This window comes from Egretta garzetta, unplaced genomic scaffold, assembly GCF_000687185.1.
Source record: "Egretta garzetta isolate BGI_Z169 unplaced genomic scaffold, ASM68718v1 scaffold133, whole genome shotgun sequence".
Classification (NCBI taxonomy): Eukaryota; Metazoa; Chordata; class Aves; order Pelecaniformes; family Ardeidae; genus Egretta; species Egretta garzetta.
In genome coordinates this window covers 495,985-519,200 of record NW_009259111.1, presented here as the reverse complement: position 1 = coordinate 519,200, position 23,216 = coordinate 495,985, and the positions used below count along the sequence as shown (strand labels likewise).

At 36.5% G+C, this 23,216-nt stretch overlaps 1 protein-coding gene across 1 annotated transcript in view; it reads right to left on the bottom strand.

Annotated features, from left to right (window-relative positions):
- SBF2 (SET binding factor 2) overlaps positions 1 to 23,216 on the bottom strand; it is a 284,828-nt gene that overhangs the window by 98,732 nt on the left and 162,880 nt on the right. The window contains exons 8-17 of the mRNA XM_009635401.2: positions 22,533 to 22,665; positions 20,916 to 21,024; positions 20,073 to 20,186; positions 19,177 to 19,254; positions 16,264 to 16,377; positions 15,609 to 15,737; positions 14,754 to 14,852; positions 9,745 to 9,949; positions 7,307 to 7,416; positions 5,668 to 5,817 (exon numbers count right to left, since the gene is read on the bottom strand). Of these exons, the coding sequence (XP_009633696.2) occupies positions 5,668 to 5,817; positions 7,307 to 7,416; positions 9,745 to 9,949; positions 14,754 to 14,852; positions 15,609 to 15,737; positions 16,264 to 16,377; positions 19,177 to 19,254; positions 20,073 to 20,186; positions 20,916 to 21,024; positions 22,533 to 22,665 (1,241 nt within the window). The remainder of the gene's footprint in view (positions 1 to 5,667; positions 5,818 to 7,306; positions 7,417 to 9,744; positions 9,950 to 14,753; positions 14,853 to 15,608; positions 15,738 to 16,263; positions 16,378 to 19,176; positions 19,255 to 20,072; positions 20,187 to 20,915; positions 21,025 to 22,532; positions 22,666 to 23,216) is intronic.

Below are 23,216 nucleotides of genomic sequence, written 5' to 3'. Positions count from 1 at the left end.
AAATACAAGAAATGCTACTTCATTTAACCTCTATATTGCCAAGAATTTGACTCATGACACACACAGCTGATTTTCTCTCAGGAGTAATAAAGTCCTTCTTGTTGTTGAATGGTATTAGCAAACCTCTGAATTCTGAGAACTGACTGATAATTTTTAAACTTTATCTGGTGGCAGAATATAATAGAAAATATAATATTATTTATAGAATGGCATTGTTTTTAATTTTAGATATTAAAGTTTCTTTTACAACAGCCTGTACAGTAAGTGCTAGAAAGAGGCCCTTATTACACCAAAGTGATACAGAAGAGTCACAAGCAAAATTCTAGAGGCAAAATTCATCAATACTATCTTTCATCTGCTTTTGGCTACTGTTGGACAACAGATGCTGGCCCAGATACACCTTTGTGGTCACTTAATACGGGTTAAATTTTTAATTTTGCCCTGGTTGCTACTAAGACTTCCTACAGTTGTTTTTCATACCATATACTCTAAGTATCCTTTTGGAATACTCTGTATACTCTATTTGAAAGATAAACATCTGCTTATTGCCACTATGGAAAGCACCAGTGATCTACTAGAAATCATCTAAAGCACTAAAATGATGGATAATTTCTCTACTATTAAAGATATTCTCTCCATTACACTGGAACAATACATGTATATTTACACAGACAGGACATTGGAGCAAACCAGGTCCTAAAACAGCATTGATGACTTTGTAAATTGTCAGATTAAATCACATCATTAGAAGACACCCCACTCCTCCTTTCCTACACCTACAGATCAGAATTTTGAGTATTTAAGTATTTAAGTATTAAGTATTTAAGAGTTTCATTCCCACTCTAACCACATTTAGATTAAGTACTCCAATGTCTGGGGCACATACATTTTCCAATTTGACCCACATTTGCCAAAGAGAAGCATTAATACGCAGTTAGGCAATGTTACTGACCAACACCTCACAGAGGATGTTCTATTGCAACATTGTAGTTTTGGAAGGTTTTTTTGTTTTACCAAAGGAAGCTGCCAAAGGAAGCTACTTCATAGTCCTGAAGTATCTGAAGAGAATCTTTCCCCAGAAAAAAATTTTTTTAGGAAGCCTTATTGTGACTGTTAAGTATTTTATGCAAATTGTTTAGAATGTCTTTTTAATATCAAGATTGTTTCTGATTACCAAGTACTCTCCACCTATTCAGTGCAAGAAGTTACCATCTTCAGGCTTCTTTCTGCCTTTACTGACATTTTATCAAATTAAGTGCTATTATGTTTCAAAACACAGAGTTCACTTGCTGCTGCCAGAGGAAAGTCAGAGAGACAATTGAAAATCTGGACAAGTTACACTGTTTGTCACAAATTAATGGAGCAGTATGCAAATTGAGCCTTGAGATGGTTTTTGCCATTGCTTCTTAGTGAGTATTAAAAATACAATGTGTTGCTGGAAACATCATTACATAGAAGTGTTTCTCTGGTTAAAAAAAGACTTTTTAGTTGCAAAAAAGTTAAGTAGTCTTCTCTGAAATATCAGAGAAAAGCATTTCATTACAGAAAATTAAAGAGGAAAAAAAAAGCTTTTAAAATAGGAATCTACATGTAATCGCAAATTATTCTGAGGTAAACACAGCAGCAGATAGGAAATGCCATGACGATAGTTTCTAGAGAAATCATTTCACATTTTTCTCATTACAGTGTTATTTGTATTAGTAAATTGTCAATCAATATATTAAGCTGCAACTGGTTTTTAACAGTAATTTAGTTCTATAACATATGAACAGAACATAATGTTTCTGCTTCGTTATCACAGATGTTAATCACTGCTGTAATACAAGCTGATTTAAATGCTCGTCAGAGTATATGATTTGTCAGGGGAAAAATTCTTACTTAGGGCATGACAAAGTTTTTAGCAAGTGGCCAATGATAACTCCTAGAAGAGATAAAAGTAAGTAACTTGGAATTTAATTGCCCTCATCAGAAGACATCTGCTTTAATCAATCAGCAATACAATCTCCATGTCATTTTGATCTTACTACTACTAAGAATGATCAGAAATACTTATTTCATTTTCATTTCAGTCCCAGTAGATTGACAATACTTCCCAGACACAAGAACACCCAGTAAAGCATGTTTTTAACATTTTGGTGTTGACTTACTGCATCATGCCTTAACTTTTCTGTATTTCTAAAGCCACCTAAAGTCTACCACTAGGCTTGACATGCAGCTGCACACCTGCTAAGAAGGGCAGATTAACCTGAAGTTCTATTTACTATTCCATAGATCATAGGCCTATTAAAAATTTGCAGCAAGGTCCTGCCCAGCACCTTCAGACTGTAAATAGTCTAAAGAATAGTTGAAAAGATGCCACTCTTGGACTGAGATATTCAAGCTGACAAACACCAGAGATCTGGCAAGCCCAAGTTTCACCATCTCTAGAGAAATCAGTAAAATACCACCCTCCCTTCCTTCCAGTTGCAAAAGGGTTAGAGATCAGATACTGGGGGAAATACAGCCCAAGTAATTTTTCAGTAAAATAAAACAGCTACTAACTTGAAGCAATGGTATGAATATTTTATTCCTTCTCCCTAATCTATTCTCAAGCACTGTCATAGCAGACGTCACACCAGATTAATGAGACCAGCAACAATATACATGGTGGTATTACTACCAGCATTTTGTTAACACACTGCTTTTCATCTACAAAATGAATATGCAGAAGCTCTGAAAAAGCATCTGGCCTTTATTCTTATGGACTCCAGTAAAACAACAGAATACATTCTATTAAAAGAAAAAACCTGACACTAAACAACCAGGAAGATCTTGAATAGTAATGGAGGGGTTTACAAGAAACTTGCAGAACGCAATCTTCCTGGTTTTGTAATACGTGGCACTGCTCCCAGTAAGACAAAGAATTCAGTTCATGCCAATAATAGTTTCCTGTTCAAAAGACGCTTCCAGAAATGGCCAACCTGTACCTCTTGAAATACACACCGTTTGCAACAATTCACATTATCAATAGCAGAGGTTTGGTGGCTGGGGAGCATCAGATTTCCTATGTGCATGACCAAGTGAGCCAGCAGACTGGTATTTCCCAAGGAAAACCATCAGGCCGGGGCTTGCAGCACACCCATCCCAGCTCAACCCAGTGTGAACAGCAAAGAGCCAGGGCTCTGCCCAACCTATCGACCATGCCTGGGGCCTTCCCTTCCTCTCAGCTTTTGATTCTGCTGCTATATGCCTCCTGGACACAGCAATATTTTAGTTTGTATCTTATAGAAGCCAATGGGAACATGCAATAACATTAACAGAAAAATCCATGACAAGACGTTTGGTGGCGCGACAGTTTCTACAATTCCAATAGTTCAGTGAGGTTTTAAAGCAATACTGCAATCTAACTCTCCCCCCAAAATTCCATCATAATTAATGTGGTATTTCCCTAAAGCCTCAATACATCTACAGTTAAGACCACATTTCTTAAATTAGACTTTTCTATCTTTTTAACAGACACTGTCTAAATTACTTGGTCTTATGACCTATAGCTAACAGAATTCATGTCTCTAGAGCAAAGCGCTGACTTTCTGAGTCCCACTGCAGCAAGGGCAAACTTAAGTAAGCTCTTGATAACGTATTTTTTTCTTGAACTGATACAGGGAATCTCCAAAATGTCACAATTTACACATTGTTCCAAATAATACAGTTGAACAAAGTGCACAGAGAAATTATAAATCATGCTTTTATCTTAATAAATAATTTCATATGTCATAAAAGCAGATGTACTAAATACTTGCTTCTAACTAGCTGCCCAGTGTCAGGAGTTCAGATGTTTTCATATTGGCCAAACTTACCCCTGAGAAACAGAAATTTCCTTTTTATATTTTCAAAGATATGAAAATACCGTTGGAGGAAAAAAGCATAAAAACAGTGCCTCCTTACTCGATCTATCTGTTTCCTCTGCACGATTTGAGTTATATTTGCTAGCTTTGTTGAGAAAAAAAAAAAATCTATTCTAACTTCAGTAAGACTTCAGACACAGCGATCTCTATGACATTGGGTCTTCAAATCACTGGGAAGAAAAATAACATTTTTCTCCAAGAGAAAAAATGGATTTTATTGCTTTATTAAAAGGTGGTGTCAGTATTTCTTTCCTCAGCAAAGGAAATTTCCTGAAGTTCCCATTTTCTTTTGCCATCTGTTTTGTACTAAGATACGGCAAATACAGGGGATTTGTATTTTGCTCCTATTGTCTAAAAACCTCCCTATTTTTTTATCTCAGGAACAATCAAAAAAGTAGAAGGAAAAATCTGTGGCACATCTAGACAATTCTGATTTCTGCTTTGAAAGGAAATTTCAAACTCTGGAATACACAGCAGGTGCAGTATTCCATTGGTCTTGATTGTGGGCAGAGAAATACAGTTTCACAGATAGCTTCAATTTTTCTTCCAACTCTGAGGCTAAACTTAGAGCTTGGAAAAGGCCAATGCCTGTGCCAAAAAAGCACATTCTGCTATATACCGTGCAATTAAAATTGACTTTAGTTTTCATCTGCTAATTGCAGCCAATTTTACTCCCAAGACCACTGCTCAGATGAAGTTGAATTTTGTTCCAAACAGTAGAAAAATATCTACTGTGAACAAACAAGAAATACAACAGACAACAAAACTTACATTTGATGGTGACCTGATTTGCATTTGCTCAGTCATGTTAATTTATTTCTATACTTAGGTGAAAGCTGTATTTACCACTCACTTTGTTACAAATATGGGTCAACAAAACTGCTGCAAAATAATTTAAATGGTTTTCCGGTTAGAGGAGAGTGGGGTGAAAATACCAATGCCTCAATCACGTCCCTAATTTGATAAAATAACTTAGACAGGGGCAACAAGAGACAAATTATAACCAAATGTGATCACATTACAAATTTAAAAAAAATACTACTACATTCTCAGATATCAGACTGAAAACACTGATGTCTATAAAATATTTCTGACAATGAACTACCAACAAGTGAAGCTAAAATAGAACAATTATTCAAATGAAAGTTGAAAGAAGTCATCCCACATTTTACTCTCATAGGCAGCTGCCACTGTATGTTGATGTTTATTCAGCACAAAATTTTTAAATTTAACAGTAGAATAACTTAGTAGAAGAATTGCAAACACCTTCAGTGAGTCTCTGACCAACCGCGATGTCACCGTGACAAGTAGAACTAACACCATGAACCATGGAAGCAGAAAGTATGCTTTCTTCTTGAAGTACGCTTGCACTTGTGATGACAAAGAGGACAAACTTCTGTGTTTTTTAACTGAGTAGTGGGTAATGCACATTTTAGGAGCTTAGCGTTGAAAATTACTTGGAAAAGCTAACACCTGTTCATTAAGAAAAAGTATTTAAAGCCCTTAAGATAAATCACTTCAACACTTACCAAAACTAAATTATATCTAAATTACTAATACTGGGAACAGTTTTCTTTCTGTTTTTCCTATCAGGCACATCTGTATAGACCTGAATGTTTTGTCCTTTGTCCTTTCAACAACAAAGTATCTTAAATCCACTGTCAAGTAGCATCTGTAGTTTATAGTCCTAGAATTTGTTTTGCTTCTCCACATCACTCTAAACAATTTTCTGCTTATCATAATGACAAAGACAACCAAAGAACAAAACCTTCACATACTGTACCTGCAAAGCACAGTTCATCATCCGCACAATGTAGTCAAACTGCTGATGGTCCAGTATTGCTCGATTTTGTTTAACATGCAGGCCTAATTCCTGTGTCAGGCAGTGCCGAGCTGCCTTTCCTTTCAGGGCTCTCAGAGCTGCAGGCAGAGTCTGGAGACAAGAAAATCTAACTTTATGAAAATGAAATGAAATGAAATGGCACTATTCACACTGGATATCATTCATTCTTTATCAAGAAACTGCAAGCGACAGTATACTGAAGAACAACTTTAGCAATGACTTATTAGCTTGAATATCAAACTTTCACAGAATGGTTGGTTTAGCTGGAGTAATTATTAAATTTTTCCCACCTTTTTTCCAAACACATTAGACAGCATTTCTCACCTACGTCTGTAAATAGAAATGATTGAATAGGGACAGGCATTGAATGGATGTGAAATCAGAAATGCATTATTGTGCATGAAAAAAATCAAGTGGTCTATTCTGTACCAGCCAGGCCAGGTCTCAAGTTAGCGTATCAAGGCCAAGCAGCATGTTTTTTGATAAGCAGTGAATGACAAATGGCTTTAGAAGTGGCATACCTCTCATAGCAAAGAGGCCACAAGACTGTTAGGCAGTTTGTGCTAAAACAGTGCCAATATAATATTTATGCCAATGTTTTAAAGATGCAGCAACTGTTACATCAGTGATATCAGCTGTAGCTCTTTAGACTAGATGTAATGGATGGTAACAGATGAACAAGAAAAGGTAGCCTATCGTCTAAGGACAAATTTACCATGCAGGGGGACAAAAAACTACTGAAATTTTCTCAGTGTCTGTAAGTTGAAAGACGTTAAAAACTACTCTGTTACACATGCATCTAACTCTTTTTAAAGAGCTACACATTTTATTAGGACTTTTCCCATAGGCATTTCCATAACATTACTTGTAAATCAAGAAATGCTCATTTTCTACCTTGAGCTGCACAGCCTCAGAGATACATAGGTGATACTTTTATGAGAAATCAAAAAAATTCTTAACATAATTTTACAGCCATTTTCATATTTAGAATTAGATTTGAGAGTAAGCTTGAACGATTGCTCTAGAATCACTAATTGAAAACTCTTTTGAATCTACAAAACCTGGCAATTTCTTAATGTGACAAAATAAGAATGAAAACTCACTAGTACACTTTAGTGCAGACAGACATGCCAAACATTTACATTCATCTCTGAGTTCTATAAATTATTGATAAAACCAGCAACTTACTGTAGTGAAAATTTCAAGAGCATTGGTTGACAAACACTGAAATGTCTATGTATGCCTTTTGTTTACATTCCCCCTAATCAATACTGCTACACCAACACATAACCCTTTTAAAAAATATCATGTGGACAATACTGTTTATAATAGTAATATAAATTAGCAACACACCTACGCAATACTACAAACAGGTTTGCAAATCCATCAGCTTCATATGACACACAGTACTGCATTTAGACAATTAGTCTTATTACTTAATTCATTCACTTAAATGGTTAAAACAATCGTTAATATTTGAAACAAGACTGCAAAATGTACTTTGTGACAAGGTCAGTCTCCATTTGCTCATTAACAGAACGGAGGCTTATTTGGGAAAGTTAAAATTTCATTTTATTACCTTTTCAGTCTCCAAAAATTTGTTTTCAAAAATGAATGAGATGCAGTTTCTAACAACTTCCAGCCTTTGTGCACTGTTGAAAACTGTGCTTCCTTTTTCCATTATGGAAACTAACAAAGAAGAAGAAGAATATACATCTGTGAAATGTCTTCTGCAAAAGCCATAAAGAATACCTGAAAGTTCTTTAAAAAAAAAAAAAAATTCATGTGCCCTCCGTTTTGTTCTGTTAAGCAAATACCATTAGTAGGCATATACAGATGGGAACTTAAGATCCTATATCTTCGGCTTTCCTGTACTATCTGAAGAGAGTGCTCTGAATTTTAACTAGAGCAGTTGATTCTGTTTACTACTTGTCCTATTTGCCTCACACAGGCACAAAGATTCAACCTCTAAGATCCTACTGAAATATATAAATAAATAAAAATTAATTAAAGAAAAAGAGTGTGTGTGTTCTGCAGTGAAGTATGTGGCCTTGCATATTTTGGAGCAGCAGATAACTTTTTCCCTAAAGAATTCATTGGCTGTGATAAGAATTCTGTGACATGGAATAAACCTGACAAACCTGTTCTCTTATCTAGATTCCAATTTGCTGAGATCTAAAGATTATTTTCTTAATGCAGTGTTTCACTCTGAATTTTCAAGAAAATTCGGAATGGAATAACTAACATTCTCTTTTTCTCTTTATTATCACGCAAACAGAGTATAAATGCAGAACATGCTCTTCTTGTAGATGATAATGAGCTCCTAATATCCAAGGATTTTGACACACAGGACAGCAGGGAGGATGAGTGTGAAAGCTGTTCCTTAGGGGAAAAAACCCAACAAACCCAACCCAAAAAAAAAACCCCAAACCCCAAAACCACCAACAGAAAAACCAACACTTTGACATAAAAATTAGCTTATTAAGAAGAAAACCTCTTGCATCTAGCCTTTTAAAGAAAGGCAACAGAACACAAGCACCTACTCTTTAAATTTTCTGTAAGTAACAGATTCAACAATACAGTCAACAGCAAAGGCAGGTGAATAGAGTTCATCTTCTTAAATAAACCCAAAGAGAAACAGGCCTGGAAGGGGCCTCAAGAGGCCCTCTAGTTCAGCCTGCTGTCCCTAGACAGGATCAACTGTATTTATATTATTTCTCATGCTTGTCTAGTATGTTCCCAAAGTTCTGTGATAACAGAGACTCCATGGCTTCACAAGAAATCCATTCAACTGCCTCACAATCCTCATTTTACCAAGTTTTTCCTCCACTTTTGTGCTGCAATTAAACCCATTATCTCTTATCACTACAGATTACTCCCTTTCTGTTTTTAACAGCCTCTTATGTAATTGAAGACAGCTATTATATGTTCCCTCAGTCTTCTATTTTTCAATCTAAACAACTCTCCATCTTTTCTTGTAGGTCACATTCTCCAGACCACTGGTCATTCTTGTTGCTTTCTTCTGGAGTCCCTCCAACAGAACCAAAACCAGAGACAGTCTTCCAGTGTCCAAAAATGGATACAAAAAGTCCAGCTGAGGTCTTACTGAGTACAATGAAAGGATTTCTCCATGGGGTTCACTGACTGTACTCCTGTTTATACATCCTACTAAGATGTTTGTCTTTGTTGCAATAGCTTGATATAGTTGGGTCACGTTTGCCCTATGATAATCATAATCCCCAAATTAATTTCTGAAGAACTGTTGCCTAGTCAGCTGATCATGCCTATGCAAGTGCAATACCTTATTTGAAGAAAAACAGTAGAGAAGGACAAAATTCAACAGACTATATCGCTAATTTTTCAAGATTGACTTGACTTCTAATCCCGTCCTTAAAACATTTTACAAACTCTGCCAGCTTCCTGTGTCCTACAAGTTTACTAAACATACTTGTTTAAACCATCATTCACATTGACGAATATGACTATGATTAAGAGAATTTTTTAGCATTAAAATTAAATTGACAGGCCTACAATGGCTACATCTGTTTTCTGTATTTAAATATAGATATATTTATTTTGAGACAGATGCTATGTTTGTTCCTTGCCTTTTCCTGGTAATTTACACATCTTCAACTTGTGTCAAAGGAGAAACCCTATCTCTTTAAAGCTTGGGTCAGCCAGTCCTACAAGTAACCTACAGTGATATTCATCAGACCTAGATGAGTAGACAATATCTAATTTAATAGTTTAACCTAACTCAGATCAAATCCTTTTCTGTTGTTAGTAATTATGCCACTCACTGTCTCGATGTTTGACTTCTTACTAAAGGCTGATGCAAAAGGGTTTTTAAAATTGCAAAGGCAAACAGGCAAGTCTATGTACTAAAGTTTACTACGATCGCTAAAAATATGGTATCAACATGAAATTGGGAGCAACACATTGCAGCCATGCTAATTACATATTCAGCTCATGAGATAGGATGCCAAATAGGTTTAAGTTGCGGAACAAGTAACATACCGACAGGGGGACCCGCTGGAACAACGCACTTCTTGTCCCCCCGGGTGGCAGGAGGGGCACCCTGACTCCTTGCGAGACCTTCCTGGAGGAGCTCCTGAACCCGGCACTCATTGATCCGGGGGAAAGGGAGGATGTGGACCCGCAAGTGGGAGCCCTCTGTGGGCCGTGGCACTTTCTGGAATGCTATGTGGGGATTGGGATTCTCCTGCAGGTGAGAAGCAAAAGGTTATACACAAATGTGCTACACAGCATTACCATCTGTCACATCCAGTTTTATTGCTGTTTCGTGTATCTGTCATACCTGAAAGATTAAGCCAAGTACCTAATGTAGCTGACTAATGTTTCATATTCATATCACCCTTGATTTATTATCTGCTACTTTCAACTTTGTTAAAGGCTTTTGCAAGATTATTTCTGTCAACATGCAAAACTCAAAAAGAGAGAGCAAAAGAAAATCGGTGCTTAACTTAGTTTGATTTTATGCAGCTTAATGAATATTTAGGACTTGAACAGAAATTAGTTTGACAATCAATCTCTTCATTAGAGAGAGGGTTGAAGAATATTAAAACATACAATCTCTTCACCAAGTACTGAGAAATAATCTCATGTTGATCAAGACTATGAAGTGAAAATTCATTTTTGTACCACATTGTATCAAATTACAGCCATCCCTCACTAGGGACCAATTTTCTATTTTCTGTATGTCCCATAAAAATATATCACACAGCTCACTGTTTGCAATAAAAAAAAATATGAAAAAGTTAGTACAGGTGATCAAAGAACGTAAATGATGGGCCTAAACTACAAGTACAGTAAAAAGAAGCTGTACCATCAGATTTTGGGGTGTTCTCAAAGGATAGAAAACACTTCTATTGTTACAAAACAATCAGAATCTCCTCTGTGAAGATAAACATTTGCCTACATGATTTTTCATTCACTGTTTTACAGTCTTTTTTTTCTTTTTCTTTAAAAGAAAATGTCATAAGCAGCCCCAAAGAAAGCTTTTCTCCTTGCTTTTCAGTTTTCCTGCAGAGGTCTTCAGAATTAAAAAAATACAAAAAATCAGTCTCATATTGCAGAACACTGACTTATCAAAATAACTGGCGCATCTGCTACTATCTAATTATTTTATTTGTCTTGATCTCAACATTATCATGCAATACTGAAGCCATTAGCAAAGTATGTACTGTATCAAACAACAGAGATGTGACTGTATATGTCATATTTGAAGACTTGCTCTGTGTAGGTAAGCTGTGTTGGCATTGGCCAATACCAGACACAGTATCAGTGCAGTATTTGTTCCTATATGTGGACACACATCTTCTGCCTCTGGTATTCAGCAGCTGGAAAGACCATGTACATTACAAACCACTAAGTTTCTCTCAACTGCCTCCACACTGATTTCAGCTTAAAACACGCCTTCCAGAAAGATATCCTGAAGAGAGCAAGATATGAAAATTCATCATTTATTTTATTTTTTTTTTCCTCAAATGTTTGATCATCATTCCTGGTTTGGTTTTGGGTTCTGTTTTGTTTGGGGTTTTTTTTCTGGCTTCAGGTTGTACCTTTTCCAAAATATAGCCGAGATCTACATGTTCTGCGAGGATTCTACCACCACTCAACAGGATCACATCTCATGTCTTGAGTAGTGTAACGATCGATCAAACAAAACTGGGTATTCTCATCTCTTCATTCATATAACAGGGGTATATGAATTAGGTATATGAATCATTAATCATGTTTGAATTTACTGTTATCCCATTTGACTCTATGCTGTTACTTATTACTGGCTATGTACCACTGCCAAAGAATGCTACTCAATTAGGTTCCTGTTGTACAAGCACAACTAGCTTGCGATAAAACTTTAAACAGGAGCTAGCCTGATACTTTCATTTACGGGAACAGAAGACAACAAGGAGAACAAATGCATCAACTTGAGAAATAGCAGTCAAAACAAACCAGCTACTTAGCCATACAAATTCTCTGCAGAGTAAAGTTTAATGAAACAAGTGAAAAATCTAGCTAGGGGGATGAGAGCAGCAGATGCCAGAAGCAGCAAGGCAAGGAAAGGGAACACAATCTCAGCAGGGGCTAACAGATGACCTATAACAGAAAAAGCCAGACAGGGAAAATAACTATTCCACATTCCACTTCACGGCAAAGAGAGATCAGGAGGAAAGATACAGAAGGAGTTATTTTAATCTTGGCCATCCCAAACCTCTCTATCTCAGCTCTACATGCTACTAGGAATGTAGGTCTAACGTCTTCAACTACTGAAGCAGTATATGCCAAAAACTTGTCTAGATTTTCCACTTGTACCAGCTAGACGAATATAAACATTATCTCTCCCTAACAAACCTTGTTTCTCCTATGTATCTAGACTGTCACTACTATATGATGACTATTTAAACTGTGGAACAAGATGTCCAAATATGTCATGCAGGGAGTTTAAAATCAGGCAGCTCTAGGCATAATTTATAGAAGCAATGTTACTCATCACAGTGCTTTATTCAGGGATAGCTGTATGCGTAAACTACTAAAAATCTGACTTTTAAATACACTAGATCATTGAGTTAGTAGTAGTGAAGTAGCAGGTCAATCACAACGGTATAAATAAATCTCATCATAAAAAAAGACTAACATGAGTTAGTTTTGACACTAATTTTAAGAAATAATGTAAGTGAAAAGTTGCGTATAGGCACATTCACTTACACTTTATAGGCTCTTTCATTCTAAAAAGGATCTATATCCACTAGAAAACAAATACAAATGTTTGCCATCTCCTTTGGAGTAATTTAGTATCATAATACTGATGTGATGTGATAGTTGGAGGCCATCTTGGCACAGCAATCACGAAATGAGAGAGGTTTTGGTTCTCAGAGAAATAAGGAGGGGGCTCAGCAGAACTGCCACCTTGGACTTCTGGAGGGCAGACTTTGGCCTGTTTAGAAGCCTGGTTGACAGAATCCTTTGGGAAACAGTCCTGAAGGGCAAAGGAGTCCAGGAAGGTTGGACATTCTTCAGGAAGGAAATCTTAAAGATGAAGCAGCAGGGCATCCCCATGTGCCGAAAGATGAGCCAGTGGGGAAGACTGGCCTGGCTAAACAGAGTGCTTTGGCTGAACTGTTAGTGGTGTTCCCCAGGGCTCAGTATTGGGTCCAGTTCTGTTTAACATCTTTATCAATGATCTGGACAAGGGGATTGAATGCACTCCCAGTAAGTTTGCAGATGACACCAAACTGGGCAGGAGTGTTGATCTTCTGGAGGAAAGCCCTACAGAAGAATCTGGAAAGGCTGGATTGGTGGGTTGAAGCCAGCTGTATGAGGTTCAACAAGGCCAAGTGCCGGGTCCTGCACTCGGGTCACAACAATCTCATGCAACACTATGGGCTTAGGGATGAGTGGCTAGAAATTGGAGAGGGGCTGTGTGGGGGCCTTGGCCACAAGCCGATAGTGTGCCCAGCTGGCCAAGGCCAACAGCATCCTGGTTTCTATCAGAAATAGTGTGGCCAGCAGGAGCACATAAGTGATCGTGTCCCTGTACTCAGCACTGGTAAGGCCACACCTTGAATACTGTGTTCAGTTTTGGGCCCCTCACTACAAGAAAGACATAAAGGCACTGGACCATGTCCAGAGGAGAGCAACAAAGCTGATGAATGGCCTGGAGCACGAGTCTTGTGAGCAGCGGCTGAGGGAGGTGAGGTTGTTCAGCCTGGAGAAGAAGAGGCTGAGGGGGGACCTTATTGCCCTCTACAACTGCCTGAAAGGAGGCTGTAGCGAGGTAGGTGTTGGTCTCTTCTCCCAGGTAGCAAGCAATAGGATGAGAGGAAATGGCCTCAAGTTCTGCCAGGGGAGGTTTGGATTGGAAATCAGGAAAAATTTCTTCACAGAAAGGGTTGTCAGGCACCAGAACAGGCTGCCCAGGGAAGCGGTTGAGTCGTCATCCCTGGAGGTAGTTAAAAGATGTGCAGATGTGGCACTTAGGGACATGGTTTAGTGGTGGGATGGCAGTGTTAGGTTAACGGTTGGACTTGATGATCTTAAAGGTCTTTTCCAACCTAAACGATTCTACGATTCTATGATTAATTTGGGGGGAAAAAAAAGACATACACAACCCAACACTCCCCCCCTCCCCCCCAACACCCCGGAACTTAGCAGTACTTAGTAATTCTTGTGATTTTTTTATAGAAGTGTAGATGTAAATCACAGTTTTAGGGAAATGGGATATAGAAAAGAAAGGGTGGTAAAGGCATTAACTGACTGTGTAACAGATACTGCTCTGTAGAGTCAGAAAAAAGACAGGGAGTGTGGGGGGAGTGAGATTAGCTGATGCCAAAAAAACCAAAACCACAAAAAAAAAAACCCCAAACCAAAAAACCCACCAACAAAACCCCACCACCAAAAACACCAAAAACCCCACCAGCTAATAGAATGGTAAGAGATTTTACAAAAGCACCATGTCACATAAAGGCATGACAGGAAGGCAAGAATGAAACTGGAAATGGTATTCTAGGGAACCTAAAGAGTCCAAAAGCAATAGGCTGTGAGAAATGAAGTAGTGTTTACTGAGCACACAAATCATGGCGACTGGGTTGCACAGCACGAAAGATCTGCTAAAAGTATGCATTATGCCAAATTGGATGCACAGTTATGGAAGAGTGTTGAGAGGCAAGAAAAGAGATGTATTTGGCATGGACAGATTGTAGCAGAGTAAATAAAAGTTTATATACATTATGTGGATATACACTAAGAAAATAGAATGCTAAGTAGCAGTAGCTATATGTAAATCAATATTACCATTAATAAATCAGTATTACTATATTGAACTTGAACTTCCTTCGAATGTACAAAATAAGTGACATTTAAAGTTCCAAAGTCTTTTGTCATAATGCAAATAATGAACTACCACAAGCAGTCATTTCCATTTTCAGATACTGGATTGAACTCAGAAATAAGAATTTTTGATCTTACTATCTCAACTTGAAGTGCAGCAGGTTTAGTAAACTTACATTTTTGAAGAGCTGTTCTGCAAGTTCTCTAACATGCTTTATCATTTTTGGTGGATTACCTTCCTCAGCTTTAATTCTTTCGACTTCAAAGGCTACCAACTTTAAAACAAACAAACAAACAGAATAAAAATGTTGATAATTCAACTAAAAATAATTTCTTTCCTATTTAAGTTATGAAATGTTAATCTTAAATTGCAACTGAGCAAAAAAACCTGAACACTGAAAAATGTGCAATGTCACATTGCTCTGGAACATGAGGTATTTCCACTTTCTTACAGAGCTTCTGTTACCAGGTTTTATAGTCCTACCTAACACAGAAAGTCCTATGTACCTAAAACATTCCTTTAACATTTCTAATACCACAATCCCTATTTCTTATATATACTACTACCATGCAGAATTAATACCAAGCTCTATTTTTACTCTACATTCAAATAAAAGCCAGCACAATAAAAATACAGCATTACTTTTTAAAAGAAAAAATGTTTGACCCAGTTTATATTGTTGGCTATGTATTTAATTTAATATTTCTCAATTACTTTTTGAATGTTTCTAAGAATATAATTAAGTTACTCCAAATAATTCTGTACTAGCACATGTGATGCATTATGAAGTCCCAAACCTGACAATAGGAACAGCATTACCACGATTGTTTAGCTTCAAGTGTTTAACTTCATACTTATGAGCAGGGCATAATTTTACGGCAGTAAGCTAGGAATGTATACTTAGTAGAAAAGGAGAACTGAGAAATTTAGTATAAACAGTGAGGATTCAGAAGCATTTCAATTGGTTTTCACATCCTGAAATATCATAGGTACATTTTAATTTCCTTGGGAATACAGAAACAGTTTTCACCTCATCAAAAAGATCACAGGCTCTGAAAGGAGGACCCCTCTCTGAAACAAAACCAGCAAATGCCATTCCATTGAGAACTTTGGTTAGGAAGTCATTCTCAATTAAGCCTCGCTGCCCCAAGAAGGCTGCCTGCAGTAAAGACAGAAAAAAAATGCATGTATTTTATCAGTATCCAAACTGCAACCAACTATTTATGTACTAGCAGTTAAACATTTTCACCAGCTTACAGTAGTATCTGTTACTTTCTAATTAAATCTTTTATATTACCTAGTATTTTTTATACTTAAATTAATGTGTGATGTAACAGGAAGTTTGATGCACACATTGTATAAATCTCACAGGCAATAGTAGAAAACTAGTACTTTCAAGTATTGTTTCCTAATTACATACATATGTTTTAAAAATTCCTTAATGATTCCTCAGATGTATCTTTTTATTAAATTTTGATGTTAACTTTGTTTCACATTTCATCACTGTCCCTGCAATTATTCCCACTAAAATGCACTGATACAGTGCTATGTCAAAATGCTATGTTTATCACATGCAGATTATTTTATTTTTTTTAAACTTTAATACTTGTTCAAAAGGCAAGCTTGTGGGAATAATGTGACACAAATGAATACTAACTAAGTATAAGTAACTGCTTCTCTTTTACCTTATGGAAATGAATTACTGGTTCAGCATGAATTCTGATCAGCTGAAGACATGACCTGTATCCTTGGAAAAGTTGTGCAAATAGCCGAAGGAAGATTGCTCGTACTTCTTTATCCTGTAAACAGTAATTGAATACGCTGTCAAAACATTTTCGTATTCTAAATTTTTCCACACTTTGTATAAAGCCATCTGAGAAATGCTGAGAAATTCATCAGACAATGCAGAAGTGGAGATACTTGTACACATAGGAAGTTACCTCATATGAGTCTACAGTTTCACTGACCTGTCCTCAAATGGCAATGACAGATTTAGTACATATTCACCCCTTTTCTCCTCCTGCTCTTTTCTATGCCTGCACAACAACCTCTGGGCAATGCAAGTGTAACTGTTGAGGTGGTCATGTGGTGAACCACATGAAGGAACTGCCACGAGAGAAAACTGATGCTAAATAAAGGAGGGTATTTCAGCATGGACTTAGTCCCTACAATAAATGTGGCTCTGCAGCACTACACAAGCAGTGCCACTGGAGTGGGCAGGGGTGGCAGGGAACCACAGGCACCTAAGCTGCCATTGCTGCTGCTGGGGGAATGTCCAGGTTTTGGCTAGGATAGTTAATTTTTCTCCCAGTAGCTGGCACAGCACCGTGTTTTGGATTTAGTACCAGAATAACGTTGATAACGCACTGATGCTTTAGTTGTTGCTCAGCAGTACTTACACTAAGTCAAGGACTTAGGAAGCTGGGAGGGGGCACAGCCAGGCCAGCTGACCCCAGCTGGCCAAAGGGCTATACCAGACCATATGACTTCATGCTCAGTATAGAAACTGGAGGGAGTTGGCTGGGGGGCATCGATCACTGCTTGGGGATGGGATGGGCATCGGTCAGCAGGTGGTGAGCAACTGCATTGTGCATCACTTTTTTTATATATGCTTTCTCACCATTATTATTATTTTCTCTTCCTTTGCTGTTCTATTAAACTATCTTTATCTAAACTCATAGGGTTTAGGTTTTTTTTTTTTCCCTGATTCTCCCCCCCCATCCCAGCAGGGCAGGGGGAGGGGGAGTGAGCCACTGTGTGGTGCTTAGCTGCCGACTGGGGTTAAACCTGGACAGGGAACCAGGCTCAGAGCATCACAGGCATCACCACAGTCACTGGCTGTGGCTCTGCCACAGCCAGAGGAGACTGTTCTACGCCTGCTCAGCTACTTGTCTAGCATTCTCCCAACTCATGTCTTCACTTGCCAATTTACTGCAGTCAAAACAAGCCAGGGTTAGTTTAAAAAGTTTAAAATAGTACATCTTTAAAGTCCTGGTTTATTTTGTTTTAAATGAGTAAGGGAGTGCTTACATAAACGGGTTAATGGAAATTATGTGAACAGCTGGGGGCAGACTTGGGGCAGTGACATCTTCAGCGAACCCAGACGCAACTAAAGACTCTGATCAAATCCTGTGCCACCCATGTTATTTTATCTAAACTCAAGTACGTACACAGATTGCTGCCATGTCTAAAACCTGAGGTCTTAAAAATTGTTTTATGACATAAGGTTTCTTGGTGTCTCAAAGGACTTCTAAAACAAACTCTAACTTTAAAAGTTAAAAGCAGCAAAGAATATTAGATTAATGAATTGGGTAAGAGCTGATCAACTAATCAACAAGCAAATACAACCTAAATAATGTAAAACTTAAAATTTTGTTTTAAAGAAATAAGTTTAGGTATATGCAAGAGTCTATGATGCTGTCCTACTGGAATATTTTTCTAGATGTCTTAATTTTGTAAAGGCTCACTTCACTGAGAGATATTCTCATTTTCTTTTTGTCCAGGCTGCTCTCTAGGATTTTAACAGGTACATTTGTATCCTGACTTTTTGGAGTACTTGAAAACACAGTCATTTCTTTCAGATTTAACAAAATTCTCATTTTGATACAATATTATATTCATTTATAACTTCACCATTCAAAGCGAGATCTTAGCTGAATTTTGCCATTAGTTTAAATGAAATCTGGATGACATCTTCGGTCTTCAACAATTAAAAAAATCTAATCTTAAAGCAAGAATTAAGAATAACGAATACATTTCACCACTTCAGAGTTTTACATTTTTGAATACACCTACACAAAAAACCTGAGGTGAGTTCGTGAATTGGCATTTGGATTTTAGTTTGGACCACCAACTCATGTTCAATTCTAGACACTCCTACAAGCTAAAACCAGCAGTTTTACCAAGTGGTTAAGTTATCATGGCTTCAAAACTACTTTTAATCTAAATTAGCTAGATTTTAGTAGAAAACTTTCTGTAGCCTTTTTTCAGTATAGACAACGATAAATTGTTTCATTCAGGCTGAGGTTCATTAAAGCCAATTCCAATGTTAAAAAACATACAACTCCTTTCCCAATATGTCCAAGCATACAATGCATAATAATTGTAAAACCAGTGACTTATGTTTTGCTGACACAGCTACCACTTCTATCTTTACTCATATTTACCCTAAAATCTAGATTGTGAATAACATTTTTAATATTTCTGGACATTTTTTTCTTGGGGGTGGGGTGAGGTATCTATCAGAGAACTTAATTATAACATACACACACACACACACATACAAAAAGACCAGTTTGTCCACTCATGTAAAATTCTGCAGCTTTACTGGTCTACAAAACTGAGAAGGCACAGATTTAACTTAATAGACAGCAATATTAAAAGAAAATAAGGTGCTTATATATTAATACAAATACATTTATAAAAACTTCAATCCCATTAGAATGCTATTAGAGGGCAGAAGGCATTTCTTTGCTCCACCAATAACACTATAAAGGATAAGGAAAAGAAAACAAAAAGTGGAAATTCTTAAAGAAAGTTAGTCTAAAATTTCAACAGTTCTCTACTTAAGAAAGTCAGACATAACACAGAAATCTTACCAGCATTTTTGAGTGTGATAAAGCTGTTCGTGGGGGAGGGAATGCATAATCTGCTGTTTCCAAATCAGGATGCAAAACCTAGAGAATTTTTTAAACAAAATTTTTTTCCCTCATTTTGCTGAGGAAAGGACAAATTATTTTTTCTTCTTTCTCAAATTAATATTAAGTACCTCAAATAACAGATTGAGTTAAATTATGATGACTGTATTGAAATAAAAGTAGAATTATTTTCTCAGCTTCAGGTTTCTGTAAGTGAGCTAGTTATCAAAAAACTCCTATTACAGTCGCTAAAGCTAATCGAAATAGTTAGGGATTTCAGAGCTGATTCATCTGAAGCAGATTAACTGACAGAAGATTCTTCTCTTGAAGATAAGATTTGTTCAAAAGCCTCCAAATAAGGTGTTTTCTAACTTATGATAATGATAGTAAAAATACAAAGGGAACTACTTTTTCTGGTGATTGCTTAACGTAGAATCAATCATTCTTGAACAAATAAATGCAAATAAACTTTGAGACTAATTGGCTATTCATTTCTTAAACTTCAAGACAATGTACAGTTGAAATGGATTTATGAAAACAGAAAAGAAGCTAAAATGAATAGTAACAATGCTGCTCAAACACTGAGGTTGAACTGTTATTAAAAAAAAATCATTATTAGGAAGTGAAAAATCACTAACTTCTTCTTGAATAGTGAAAAAGCATTTTAGAAGTAAATTACTGATGTTATTAACTCTAACTTCAGATAATAAATTCTTCTACAAACAGGAATGTTGGCAGGAATCGTAGTTTTAAATCTCACATTTCCAGTGTGTTTGAAAATGATTTAATACTGAAATTAATTTTTCAATCTTTAAAGGGGTGAGAGGATAGAAAAAGGGGTTTGTATCAAAACATACTAGAGAAAGTGCCATTTGAGTCTGATGTAGCAGTGGTTCTGGCAGCTGAGAAAGATGAATACATTCAGGAATTTTAATTGTGCCTCCATCCAGGTCTGCTATGATTACATCTAACTGTAAGGAACAAACAAAAATATTATCTGTAGTGTACACTGTGAGCATTGTTTAAAAGCACAACAGTTCAAATTTAATGATCTGCACATAAATCAAAACAAATTAAAATAGCATTAACTTTAATATATAGAATGTTTTTGATAAAGGAAATACTCCAAATGCTTCATATTACTGAATCTAGCTGTGAAAAATGAATGTAAACCAAAGACAGTGAAATTAGGCCAAATTTTCAAAAATTACTTCTGTTTCTGGACATTGTAGGTCCACGTTCAGTGATCTAACAGGCTGTTTGCAAAAGGACAAAGTGAGGACAACTATAAGTAAAATTACATGTCTCTAGGTTCCTCTGTAACCCTGGTTCAGTTTCTCCAAGCACATGCTTAAAAAGCAAGTATAAAATAAAATAATTGATGATGCATTTGAGAATTTTAAGTGAATTGTTCAAACTCATGACAAATATATGACAAAGCTGGAAACTGATCCATTCCTTCCCATCCTGCACTAGAATCAAATTGTTTCCCTCCTCTACTTTATAGTCTCAATGTATTTACAAAAGAATTGACGCTTTTTCTTTTTTCTCCTTCTGATTGTCTTGCCTTGCCTTTTATGATAATATTCCAGAAGCATATGTATTATTCTTATAAACATCTCTGAAGCATGGAAAAATCTCTGCAACTAAACATCACAAATGACATCGTGACTACGCATACGCTGGGTAGACATACTTACAAGCTCATGAATGTCATTACGAAACACAGAATGTACGCCAATTATGAAAGGTGTTGGTGAGCTGAGAACTTCCAATAGCTGTGCAGGAAGAATTGGAATATAGGGATAACTGTGAAAAGAACAAATAAAATAAAATAAAAGCTCCTGACTATCCCTTCACATAGGGCACCTTTTTTCTTCCTGTTACATATTACATTTGCTATAAATACCTGTATTTTAACACCTGCCATGTAAACTCCAGAAATTATTACATTATATGGTCTACAATTTAGTGTGAACAAGAACATTTTGCAAAATAAAAAAAGGCTATATTTGTAACATTTATGTTATACAGACATTATATGTGTCTACAACTTCTAGGTAACTAGGGCCATTAAAGTTATACACAATACTTCCATTTTAAAAAGATGGGTCGTTTTTGGCCAGACACCTGCAATTCAGCATTTTGTAAAATATCATTAATAAGAAGTCTTTACATGAAATCTTCTGCTTTGCTATTGAAAAGACAACTAAACACTACGGTATAGAATTCTATATTTCAGATACTGTTTGCTTGATTTGACAATTAAAAAAATTTAGTGTTTTCATCAGAGCAACATGAAAATATGTATCTAAATTGATCAATGCATTTCAACACCTGATTTATAGTTATTGAAAATTTACATTCATTTACATTCATGACTATTTTAGCATTATGAAATACATTCCAAAATTCACTTCCAATTTTTTCCTTCTTATTCTATATTAAAATGAAGCCCATCTCTCAATTAGTTGAAATAAAAATATGCTACTAGACTACAAGAATCTTTTAAAACAGGTGAGTGAGAACTAGATGTGTTCTTCCTAAAAAAGCCAAATAGCTTGACATTAAGTTTTCCGTTTCAAAATGCTGGATTCAGATGTGGCTTTTTAGGGAGAATCAATTTGATCATTTAAGTTCATTTTCTGGTGGACATTTGCCAGTGAGTTAAAACTGTGACACAAGCTAATGTAGATGTTATCTTAGAACCACAGAATCTTGTGGGTTGTAAAGGGCCTCAGGAGATCATTTAGCCCAACCTTTTGCTCAAAGCAGGGTCAAGACTGAATCCAGATCAAGTTGCCCTGGGCTCTGTCCAATTTGGTCCTGAAAACCCACAGGGATGGAAGCACCACAGGCGATCTGTTCCACTGCTTAGTTATCCTCATAATAAAACATGTTTTCCCTGCACACAGTCAGAAACCTTCCTCTCCACTGTGTTGGTTTATGACCCCAGTCTCTTGTTCTGTCATGCACCTCCTCTTACTTGTTGCCAGGCTGTTATTAGGTCTCCCCTGTATCTTCTCCATGCATTTACTCATGGACCATAACTGTCAAGTTTTATCATCCAACCGATGTTGTGAGTAGGGTTTCTATTGTATTTGTAGGTTGGATGTTTCTCCTGTTTCTACTGTCATGATGCAATTAGATTTTTTATTAATGATAGGTAGAGACTAGAACTTGTATATATGATCATTAGTGCCTTTGCTTATTTGGACAAATATAGCACAAATCTTTTGTTAAGGACAATGTAATGTAAGTTATAAAATCAATTACAAAATTAGTCAAAGAGTTCAAAGATTCAAAGCTCAACTCACCTATATTTGAGGGGAAACATCAAAGACTCCAGAGCCCTACAGGCATCACTGAGCCTCTGAAAACTTGTGGAGTGAAAGAGAACTTTGTTTTCTGTAAGCACTGCACAGAATAAGCTGAGTACGTTTTGGATTCCTAAAAACAAACAAACAAACAAACTGTAACAAAATTCCAAAAAAAAATAATCAAAATTACATTAAAATGTACCATTTTCTGGAGGACTTTTCAAAAACCATATTATGAATGCATAAACTGTCAAACCCTACATTTTTCTACCTTTTATTTAACTAGTGCAGCTTCCTTTCTATTTTTCAGGTTGCTAAAATCTATCTGAATATATTCCTACTTTTCAAATATACTGTATTATATCTCCCTTTCAATACCACTTATAAGGATTTCCTCTTCTCAGCACAAACCCCAGCAATGCTTAATAATGATTTCAAACAGTATTATGTGTATTTCTGCATAGCTTTCTGTGTATCTAGAATTCAATTCTGGTTGCTGATCCAGGCAACTTCTAAACCGTTATGTATCTCCATGGGGGAAAACAAAACAAAACAAAACCCCAAAAAAGATTCATACTGCCGAGCTCAAAAGAAAATGACAAAGACTTCCTAGTAAATACACTTACACTTTACCCATGGAGAGCATTCTGAAAGCCACAAGGTTAAAAAAGGGCAGTAAGA